The sequence below is a fragment of the Schistocerca nitens genome, chromosome 9 (genome assembly GCF_023898315.1).
Source record: "Schistocerca nitens isolate TAMUIC-IGC-003100 chromosome 9, iqSchNite1.1, whole genome shotgun sequence".
Taxonomy (NCBI): domain Eukaryota; kingdom Metazoa; phylum Arthropoda; class Insecta; order Orthoptera; family Acrididae; genus Schistocerca; species Schistocerca nitens.
Window position 1 is genome coordinate 208,498,745 of NC_064622.1, and position 12,335 is coordinate 208,511,079.

The following is a 12,335-nucleotide window of genomic DNA, read 5'->3' on the forward strand; positions in this document are numbered from 1 at the left end:
GGTCCTTCTTCTCATACGTATACAAATGGTCATAAGAAGGGCTATCCAGAACTTTGAAGCATTATCTCTGTGTTAAATAAAATCCGAAATAGGACCCACTGAAAAACTGCATTTTTGCGCTTGGATTTTTGGGACATACTGGTGCTGTGCGCTCTGGTGCGCGGACCGGTGTAAGTTGAATTTACGAGTAAATTGAATTCATTATCATTTGATCACGATTCTAGGACTCTGGACACCGAATGGCAAGTAATTACGGTGCCAGGCTGAGAGGGGCGCAAGGAGAACCCAAGTACGAGATTTTTTGTGCGATACACATCAGAATTACTATCGAAAACTGACATGGATGAGAAGGTGAGTTCCGGGGACAGAAGTGGCGCGAAATGAAAATTCAGTATCTTGAGAAAATGTTCTCGAACCGGTCCTGCGTATCCTGTTCAGGAGGCACAAATTAAATATAGTTGTGAAGACTGATACTAGGCGGTCCGAAACCTACATGATCATGATTATGCTGATACCATCGTTCCCTATCATTTCAGAAGAGATCCTTGTCGTTGCTTGTTTTATTTCTTGTAACGTATTTTGAGTGTTGTCTGTCAGTAGTATATCTGCTTACACGCGATGTAGACAGTAGATGAAAAGCCAGAAGTCGAAACGTCGCGGTTTTATAATACTGCCAGCCAGCTGAAAACCTGAGAGCTTTTCATAAACAGTGTATCTGCTGTTTAAAGACACAGTGTGATGATAAAAGTCATAGGAAATCTCTTAATTTGATGTGGGATCTCCTTTCTCCCGTCGTACTGCAGCAACTCTAAGTGGCATATACTGAACAAGATGTTGGAGATTCCCTGCAGAAATATTAAACGTTGCTGCCTCTATACTCGTCCATAATTGCGAAGGTGCTTCCGCTTCAGAATATTGTCCACGAACTGACCTCTCGATATGTCCCATAAATGTTCGATGGGATTCACATCGGGCGGTAAGGTCGCCCAAATCATTTGCTCGAACTGTCGAGAACGTTCTTCAAATCAATCGTAAAGAACTGTGGCCCCGTGACACGGCGGACTGTTATCCATAAATATTCCGTCGTTGTTTTGGAACAAGTATCCGAACACAAAACCATTTCCATTCAACGATAGGTTCAGTTGGACCAGAGGTCTCAGACCTCTCCGTGGAAACACAGGCACCCCGACCAGCTTTCACATTGCCTTGTTGACAACTTGGGTCGTTGCTACGTGGGGTATGCGCCACACTGGAACCCCACCATCAGCTCTCACCAACTAAAAGCGGGACTCATCTGACCGAGCCACGTTTTCCCAGTCGTCTAGGTATGAAGAAATAAGCAGTCTTGCTTCCAGTGTTGAATTTTTTTTATTATTTTCCAGTAACACTGCAACCAAGACTGCTTGTTTCCTCATATCAAACATGCTAAATGCTGTAACAACCCCACTATGAACTGGAAAAAGTTCTACAGTCCAATCGACATCGTCACGAGCACAGGAGCGGCTCTGCAGCCGATGTCTTGCTATTAGGAAAGGCGCTCGCGTCGGTCGTCTGCTTCCATAGCATGTTAACGCCAAATTTCGCCGAACAGTCTTAACGGATACGTTTGTCATACGTCCGTTTCTGAACTTATTTCACGCACTGTTGCTTGTCTGTTAGCATTGACAACTGTACGCAACGCCGCTGCTCTCGGTCGTTATGTGAAGGCCATCGGCCAATGCGTTTTCCTTGGTTAGAGGTAATGCCTGAAATTTGGTATTTTCGGCCCACTCTTCACACTATGGATCTCGAAATATTGAATTCTCTAACGATTTCCGAAATGGAATGTTCCATGTGTCTAGCTCCAACTATCATTCCGCGTTCAAAGTCTGTCACGTCGTGCGGCCAAAATCATGTCGGAAACCTTTTCACATAAATCACCTCAATACGAAAGACCGATCGTGTGCATATCGCTATTTCACAGCTTCTACCACCTCAGTGTATACCGCCCTTAGTTTAGAACTCATGAGCTAACTTGGCTTAGGTTTAAAACTGTGGACTGTTTAAACAATTGTCACCGTCGCTGGAATAGGATAGGAGTACTTGTGTCTCTATTTTAAAGTATGTGGGACGAACTTGGAGAGACCCATCGGCTATCCGCTCGAAAGATGTCCTGACGCCTCGCCGTGCTGTCGCCTCCGCCTCGCCGGCGACCTCCTACGAACTCTCTCTCGGCTCTGCACCGCGCCACCCTCCACGCCGACTGGTGACTGCACCCTCTTGCTGCCGGCCACCAGATTATAAGAAATGCGACACCCATGTTATGATACGCAAGCAGAGATCGACAGCAGTGCTCCTAGCGGCCTCGCAATGAAATTCTAATACGGGAAAATTTGCCACTAAAATATTTTTTATTTATTCTTTGTCGGTGGCCTGGTAGTCTGATGGTAAAGTGTGTACCTAGAAATGCTTTCGATACCCTGCAAAGTGATACATTCGAGAAATCACAATCAAAAATTAAGATTAACTTCTAATAGCTGGACTTCACAGTCAGGTAAAATTTTGTAAATTATATCGTGGTCAGCTTTTGACAGCAAAATTATTAATTTGTAAAATCAATTATTGCGATTTCGACCGTGCGGCCAGTAGATGTGCAAATAATTACGCTGTAGCACATGTCAGACCCTTATAACCATGTGAAATAACATGACACAGAAGCCGGTTACATAGCATTGTGTTTCTGATTACAAACATCTTGTCTGTATTGTACTCTTTGAATTGCATTGTACAAGTAGGTACGCTGCTCGTATTTTGCTACATTTTTGCTCAAATCTGTAATATTAGGTGGGGTAAACTATTCCATGTTTGTTTTTGTTTCACATTTAACAGAAGCTGGTTCTGTCACATGGTATTCTCTGGATTCATGCCTGTTTGTTACTGCTTACGATTCCGTGTATGAACTGCTCGATTCAAATGCGTGGTAAACATGCTGATCGTATTCTACGTTACTTTTGTCCGCGTCCTGTCTTCTAAATTTATAACGTTCAATGGAGACCCCTGAAATTTTCTTTGGAGAGGATAATTAGTGTACATTGATTTCTCCTAAAATTTATTGTTAGTAATACCTGTTAAATACATGTGAACACATCTGCGCATCTGCTGCTACATGTTTGGTATTTGCAAGGAAGTATTCTCCAGTCACATCGATTATCAATCACACTACTCTGCATCTATGTCCGTACCCTGTAAACCACTATGAAGTCCATGACACTCAGTTGCAAGAAGTAACACTATTCAAAACTAAATTACGTATTCATTCCGTGACAAAATAAAGCTCCCCACCAAATGCAGGAAAGATGACGTAGAATGTGAGCAGTGTACTTACAAAGAATGTAAATGGAGCAGTTCACAGACGTATTCCTAAGGAGTAACAAGAGACATACGTTCACAGAACACCCAGCTTATGTTTTATATGAAACAAAAACAAATATAGAAAAAATTTTCTCTGCTCAACATTATGAATGCGATAAGTATTGAAGCAGAATACGAGCAACATATTTATAGTGCAATGCAATTCAAAGAGTGAAGTGTGCACAAGAAGTCGTAACCAGAAAAACAAAGCGTTGAAACTAGCTTCTACATATTAATAAATGAAAACAAATACGTAGGATTTTAAGATACCCAATAAGAAAACAAACTGATGATTGACTGATAACTCTACACCACTCGAAGTGGACTGGCAGCAAACTGAGTTCGCCTTACTAGAAGTCCCTATATGAGTTACACCTCTGTAACTGTCATGGGCTAATGCTGGCAGTTCCATACATCATATGATGTCACAGACCAACATGCCACAAGCAACTCGTGGTGCATATCTGTCACAAGAGCTTACACAGGTGCGTTCCTAAGCCCTTAATCACACTCTCTAGTTTTAGAACAGAACAAAACTTGCAAAAAATTACCCAATACACCACTATATTACAGTAAATATTTCTTCACAACTACAAGCTGCAGAGATTTGCGAGAGGTGTAGGATAGACAACAGACACAGCATAACAGGTTGGTTCAAGTTCTGTGTCACTTACATACCGTTTATGCTGATATGGGGGTATTAACATCGTTGGATTGGACGCGGAAGAGATATGTCGTCGCCGGCACATTTGCCAGACTTGACGCCTCTGGATTTTTTCTTGTGGGTATTCGTTGTTTATAAAGACGTTCCAACTACACCTGAAGATATGCGAGAGAGAATTTTCAGGGCATGTGCTTCGATAAGTGCCGATGTGATAAGGAATACAACTCAATCCATGATAAGAAGACTGCAGCACTGCGTTGATACCAATGGTCATCACTCAGAACACCTTCTGTAAATGGATGTTCATGGCACGTTTGTGGCCCTCGTTGACCATCAAAGACCTTACTGTTACACATCATTGGATTCGCCTCGATAGCCGCTATCAGAAAATAAGTACCAAAGTATGGTATCTCATTTAAAAAATGAAGTTGACCTTCTTATCTCTGAACTGACCCACTTACCTAAAAAAAAAAAAAAAAGTGTCATATTAAGGCCCCCGTTGTCCCATGCACCCATGCAACTTTTGTCCCACAAACTTTTCATCTCCTATAATACTTTCGGAGTTATTCTTGATGGCAATAGTTAGTGACTCACCCTGTATATGTGTGTCCGGATACTATTTATCAAACCTTATATACCCTTCTGTTCTTCGAACGTACCATGTCGAACTTTCTACCGTAACGCTCTGTGGGGTACACAATGTTTCTCTTGTGGGACTGTCACTGGAGTTTGTTGAGGGTCTCCGTAATGGCTCTCGCACCAAATAAACTATTCCATGACGTAACGAATGGCCCCTATATCTTCTGCTGATCCTACGATATATATAGAGTGATTATAATTAAATTTTCAAACGGCTGTAGAAATAACACCTGTGGTCAGAATGACGTCAAATTGCAATGGAATATTGTCGTAGAAGGGGGAAAACGTATGACAAGAAAAAAATAGTGTGAAAATGGATCAATAGATGTTGCTGTATGTGTCAGAATACGTAAATGAAGACACCTGTCATGCACTCGACACACTGAAGTTTGTATAAGCACTCCGGGTAGAGGGATCCTCCTCCTCTCGCATCTGCGACGTTCGCCACGACTGTCTCAATGCAGGATCGCGCTCTGCTTGTAAAGCTGTATTACAAGAATGATGACTGTGCTCACGTCGCTCTGCAGAAGTTCCGGACACAGAAGGGTTTGAAAAAAGGCGTTAGTCCCATGACTGCCGTGGGTCTGGAGAAATTGATTCGAAAATTCGAGAAGACGGGTTCTTCGGTGTGCAACCTGGTAGAGGAAGGAAAGGAATTGATTCGACGTCAGTGGAAGCAGTGGCCACAGCAATGCAGGAGGAGACGAATGGTGGTGTGCAAACGTTTATTGCACAGAGAATTGGACATAGCCGTGAGCACGGTGCTTTAAATTCTACGCAATATCCTTCTTCGCTAACCATTCAAAATTACCCATGAGCACGAGTTGCTTCCTGTTGACCTGCCAGCAAGAGAGATGTTTGCTTTAGAGTTTCAGGCTCGCATAGATGTGGACAATCATTGGCGGTGGAAGATTATGTAGACAGACGACGAAGTCCACTACCATCTGACAGGATATGTCAAAACACAGAACTGTCGAATATGGGCAGCGGAAAACCCACACGCAAATAAACCAGTACCATTTCATCCTGACAAGGTCCCCGTGTGGTGCGAGTTTACGGCATCATTTATCACAGGGCCACATTTTTTCCATGGCCGGTCCTGTTACCTGTACTGTCACTGGAAAGTGTTATGAGTGTCTTCTGCGCAACCACGTCATTCCAGCTCTCCAACAGCGTGGATGTGTGGATGGCATCATTTTTATGCAAGATGGTGCACCTCCGCACATTGCAAACCCAGTCAAGCAGCTGCTGAAGCGCCATTTCGGAAATGCTAGAATTATCAGCCACGATTTCTCTACAGCCTGGCTGTGCCGATCACCTGATCTTAATCCGTGTGACCACTGGCTGTGAGGCTATCTGAAAGATGTTGTGTTCAGTGTTTCGATTACAAACTTAGCTGCATTGAAGGCACACATTACGCAACACATTCTGAACGTGACCCCGGAAACACTTCGATTAGTTGTGGATCATGCTGTTCCCCGATTTCAATTTGTTGCAGAAAACAGTGGACAGCATATTGAACATGTTTTGCACCAGTGACACGGAAATTAATAATCCGATTTGATTTTGATTGATGCTGTTCATGCGGTTTTTGGCCTCAGGACAATTAAAAACCGATGTGATTCACGCTTTTTACGCGGTTTTTGGTCTCAGGAGAATAAAAAACCTATATGAGTTATGCTTTTTATGCAGTTTATGGCCTCAGGACAATTAAAAACCGATTTTTCCCATCCGATGTGATATGACCTTGCCGTGGTGGATGGACTTAGGTAAATAACAGTAAAAACCGATTTTTCCCATCCGATGTGATATGACCTTGCCGTGGTGGATGGACTTACGTAACTAACGGTCTCACACCTGTACATCCATGCACACTGAGTAGTACAGTTTGTTTAACGTCAAACTTGCACCTTACGCATTGTTGTATGATTCATTTGTCATTTATAGTCGACCTCTATTAGATTATGATGCATCCAGCGACAATATATTGCTACATTTTGTAACTATTTATTTTTCTTCTGCCATTCGTTTTCCCACTTCTCAAATAATATTCCATTGCAATTTGACATCATCCTGACCAGCGGTGTTATTTTTACAGCGGTTTGAAAGTTTAACTTTAATTATAATCACCCTGTATATACGATGATATCGATGAACAATACTCAAGAATCGGTACGACAAGTGGCTTTTATAAGGCACTTCGTTTCGTGGATGAATTAAATTTCTTTAAAACTCTTCGACTGAACCTCAGTCTGGCATCTCAAATTTGTTTCATGTGCTCATACCACTAAAGTTTGTTTCGGACGGCTACTCATGTGTATTTTTTGGTCTTCTCTGTTTCCAGTGATTTTCATCCATTCAACAATTTAGGCAAACTACGTTGCATTTGTTTACGCTCAGGGTCGACTGTCAATGTGCGAAAGACGCAGCTACGTTATCGTGAAAGATGTTCCCTGAATTCGTGTCAAGCTTTTGTTAGGAATTTCCTTTTTTATCTAGAAAGCTCATTATATCCATGCTATACATATGGTGCAGAATTATGGAATTTCCCGGCGGGGTCAGGGATTTTCTCTGCCTCGTGATGACTGGGTGTTGTGTGATGTCCTTAGGTTAGTTAGGTTTAAGTAGTTCTATGTTCTAGGGGACTGATGACCATAGATGTTAAGTCCCATAGTGCTCAGAGCCAATTATGGAATACAAAAAACACAAACTGATAATACGCGTCAACCAATTCACCTAGCAGTTCTTCGACTTTTCTCATAAACTGCTGTAATCTGTACCTTCTCCGGTAATCTGGGAGGAGCCGTGTGAGAGTCCGACTCCGCACAATACTCGGTGTGAATCTAACAGGAATTCACTCAGTGATAATATTCTAACAATTGTCTACCTGTGGAATGATCAGAATACTCATTTGTATAGCATTACATCTGTGGACTCTGTAGCTGCTGAAATACAATGTTGTGCAAAACTTAGGGACGAAAGCAATTTTCGCATGAAGTGTCACTGCCAAGTAAATAGCTCGATGAATATTGGGACATACTCCGAGAGAGATGCTCAGTGAGACGAACAGAAATGACACTTTTATTTGAAGACAATAGTGATACTGAAGTCATCAAGATTCATGATTGTCCCCTGGACCGTACAATGTCGGGACATTGTTTTTAATACGGTGTATGATCACGGCGGACGGCAGTTCATGCTCCTCCTCGTGCTGCCATGGTGGCCACAAGACCGATGGACAGTTGTGGTAGGGTGTTTCATTCCTCCACCAGGGCCGTTCACAACGGCTGGATGACCTCTGGTGGAAGTGGACTTGCTTGAATACGTTTCCGCAACCTACCCTACACGTGCTTGACGGAATTTAAGTCGAGGGAATGGACATATCAGTATATTTGGCAAATATCCTCTCGCTCCAAGAGATCCCCCACCTGCACTGTTTGATGTAGTCGTGCACTATCATTCACAAAAATCAAGTCAGGACCGAATGCACGCGTGAAAAGACGCAAATGAGGAAGGAGTACAGTGCACAATAACGTTCACAGATGAGTGTGCCATGTTCAAGGAATTGGAGGTCAATACGCCCACGGAAAACAGTGCCTCCCCACACCAACATGATCATGTTCGACAATGTTCCTGTGTGCATTACTTGTAGCCAACTCTCGTCTTATGTGAGTATATCCGGAATCAGCACTCAGACTGAATCTGCTCTCATATGAGAAGAGCACGCGACTCTATGCCTCGTTAGTCAGGTCCCTGTGGAGCTGGAACCATCGCGAACGGTGCACGGATATGCTGGTGAAAATGGAACACAATATATTCATCGTCAGGCAAATAGATCACTCCAATGTAGTCGCCGTGTTATTGTGGAGAGTGTGTTAGCGTGACTTGCAATTGTATTAAATGCTGTTACAATTGCTCCCGCCGTTTGACGCGGCTCCCTTTTTGTCTGTTTTACAACGTAGCCGTCATCTGCTGCTGTAGCTGACCGCGGTCTACCACAACCTCTCATTTGGGCAGCAGCAACTGTTGTTTGGAATGCTCCCCATGCACATGAAACAGTACCGTGAGCCACACCACACTCCGGGGCTACTGTCGTTACATTTCGTCTTTCTTCCAGTTTCCCGATGACTATTCTCCGTGTGAAGTAATTCCAAGATTGTCTCCTCTCTGGAGCACGTTGTAGTGAACACTACCGCAGTGCACCGTAACTGCTCGCTGATTGACACATACTGTATTTCTACGTTCGTTCAGCTGCTTCGTGTTGCGGGGCCAGCCCCGTTGGGTATTATAGTGACGCTGACCTCACGCCACCTGACGCCAAAATTTTCTATGTAGGACTGGGAGACCTGTGGCAATTTACTCCCGCATTTTGGTTTGTTTCCGCCTAGTAGTTAATAAGTTGCGTTACTTTATCTAGCTAGTCCTTAAATTTTCTAGAGCATTGTATTCACAGACATTCCGTTTACTTCTCAGGTGAAAAGCGGCCTGCAGCAGAGAGAGCTACCAATCAGTGATGAGACGGCAACATTTACTTGGAGCGAGACTGCGGGTTCTCTATTGAAGGTGAACATTCGAATACTGTTCTTCAATGGTGCGTGGCCACTGACAGAGTCCGCCCTGTATTACGTCTACACCGCAGCCGTGTTCCTGGCGAGTCTCGCCAATATGGCCGAAGCCGCCGTGGGCATCGCCTTCGGACAGGGCGGCATGGAAGAGATCACACTGGTGCTGCCCAACACGCTGACCACGGCCTGCGGAGTAGTCAAGCTGGCCTTCTTCTTGCGCGACCACCGACGCTACTACGCCCTGGTGCGACGAACGGAGCGTCTGGTGATGTCCCAGGAGGAACTGGCAGGAGGAGCAGCCGAAGCCTCTGCACGTGACGTGAGCCGCCGCGTGCGCGCCTTCGCCCTGTTCGTGGTCGCTCTCATCTGCGTCCAGGGAGCCGTCTGGTGCCCCATGCCGCTTATTGCCTACCCAGGCGAGAGGAAACTGCCGTTTGGACAGCTACCCAGCACCAATTACACTCAGGTTTGTTTGTTACAGAGCACCTATAACACTAAATGGCTAAACCGTTTGGACAGCTACGCAGCACCAATTACACGCAGGTTGGTTTGTTACACAGCATCTATAGCACTAAATGGCTAAAACGATGACCCGATTCTTTTTGCAAGTTGCCAGTCTATCGGCTTCAAACTAAACTCCGCCCGAACAGGCCATGAAGGCACAACGGTACCTACCGGCCGCCGTGTCATCTGATCCGTCACTGGATCCGGATAGGGAGGAGCATGTGGTCAGCATACGGCTCTCCAGGCCGTTTTGTCAGTTTGCGAGACCAGAGCAGCTATTCCTCAATCAAGTAGCTCCTCAGTTTGAATCACAAGGGCTGAGTACAGCTCTCTTGCCAACAGCGCTCGGCAGGCCGGATGCTCACCCGTCCAAGTGCTAGCCCAGACCGACAGCGCTTAACTGTGATGATCTCACGGGAATGGTTGTTACCACTGCGGCAAGGCCGTCGGCTTCTAACGGTTTCAAACGACAACAAAAATTTGGTTTTTAGTGTTTCATATAATTATTGACCGACTTGAAAAATTTAAAATGTTGTTGTGAGCATCTGGGTGCTATTTGTCATTCTGCGCAACGGATTAATCTGAGATGTACGCTTTACCCTGTGGCTCCTGCAAGATGCAATTTCCACCCCCACACTCCTACAGAAGTCAGACAGACGCTCCTAACGTTCTAAAAAGAAATGCCTGAAAAACTTTCAACAATAAATATCTTCTGGAGTCATCCGCTGCAAGGAAATGACACAAAAATTCACAAAATTTCTTACGCAACTAGTGGGATACTTCGGTACTGGAGTAGTGCTAGTTAGTGTAAGAAAAACATGAAACTAACGAAAATTATTATTTATTTTGCAAAAATTCTGAGAAATCGCAATGGCACTTTTAGTGATGAACTGAACACGTTATTTCTGGGTTCTTTTCGGAATGTGAAGTTACCTCTTAAGGACAGGATTCGCTAATGAAATTTCTATACAAAGCTTAAGATTGGTATTGACGGCAGAATGGCTGAGAGCCGCGCCTGCTCAACTTGAATAATTATCCATTAGAATGTTGCTAGGTACAGTTGAGGCTGTCGCGTGTGAAATGCAGTGAAGTGTACTGTTGTGGAGGAAATATGGGGCTCGCAAGAGCTGTAGCGCACATTACCGTAAGCTGCGATGACTGCTGTTTGTGCCGCTCGCTGCTGACAAATAACATAACTCTCGTTCTATCTGGATTGACCTTCGCCAATCAAACTCTTCCTACGCTTTGATGAGGTCAGGGACTCCTATTTGCTGCTAGTCTAACTATTGGCGTGGTACACCGGTCAGATAACCAGTCCACTGTGATGCCATTCAAAAATTCGCTCGCAGGCGTTTAACTATAACTCTGTCCATTCACACCGCACAATAAGTGTGTCGGCCAACACAGTGAACAACGCTTAATCGCAAGGACTCAATATAGAGTCGCACTCCGATTCGCTCTCGACAGAGGTGCTCTCCCAGTGAAGTACTGAGGAGAGACTTGCTCCTCGCTCTTTGAGTACACGTACGAGCGCGCACGCTCTCGTTACGTGTTCTCGCTCCAAGAGCGACAACGGAATGGCCACTCTCCATGCCAGACGTGAAGGGGTGTATCTTTCAGTCTCTTCCATTACTCCTTCAGCTCAAGGCGTCAGAAATATCGTCTGCCAATCAGCTTTGATCTTCTAAAATGGGAGAATGACGTTTCGTTTTAGGCGACCAATCCAGAAATCTGTAGTATCGGCGTTTGGCGTTTGCTGTCTCCCTGTGAAAATCTCTGAAACTGCGTGCTATATTTGTAAAGAATGCGTAGGCTGGGCACTCCCACACAATGTAGTGGAATTTGCTTTTAAGCTGAACACGGGGTCGTTCTTCCTTTCACTCGGGCAAACGCTGTCCGCTCCATGGGCGTTCGAGGTTGACTCGTTCTGTGAAGGGACCGGCCTCCCGGTGTGCGGTCTGACTCTCTCGAACTAAAAGCTCCTGTGACCGTCGTCTCTGGAATGTATGTGTGTACGCCAGCCTCGAGTATTTCAACCACGGTGAGCTTACTTGTTATTTACATATCGTTTACATGCATTCGTACAACATTGACTTTATCTTATCGAGTTTGTGTTCGAACAAAGCGTCTTGATGTGCGGAATTTGATTGTGAGGGCGGAATATGTAAACAATGAAGGTCAGGAGACCACGCCATCTTACATTGTCACAAGCTACTCATTAACAATCATGATCTTATGTTGATACACTGAGGTGACAAAAGTCATGGGCTACCTCCAAATACCATGTAGGACCTCCTTTAGCCAGGCATAGTGCAGCAACTCGATGTGGCATGGATCAACAAGCCGTTGGAAGTCTTCTGCACAAATATTCGGCCATGCTGTCTCTATATTCGTCAATAACTGTGAAAATGTTGCTGGTCCAGAATTTTGTGCACGTACTGACCTCTCGATTACGCCCCACAAATGTTCGATGGGATTCATGTCAGGCGATCTGGGGGGCCAAATTATTCCCACGAATTGCCCAGAACATTCTTCAAACCAATCGCGACCAATCTGGCCCAGTTACATGGCGC

The 12,335-nt window shown here is 44.6% G+C and overlaps 1 protein-coding gene across 1 annotated transcript in view; it reads left to right on the forward strand.

The window, feature by feature from the left end:
• The first annotated feature begins 3,827 nt into the window (after nt 1–3,827).
• The window catches only part of LOC126204100 (uncharacterized), a 90,218-nt gene continuing 81,710 nt past the window's right edge, over nt 3,828–12,335 (forward strand). The window contains exons 1-2 of the mRNA XM_049938517.1: nt 3,828–3,875; nt 9,167–9,724. Coding sequence (XP_049794474.1) covers nt 3,828–3,875; nt 9,167–9,724 — 606 coding nt within the window. The remainder of the gene's footprint in view (nt 3,876–9,166; nt 9,725–12,335) is intronic.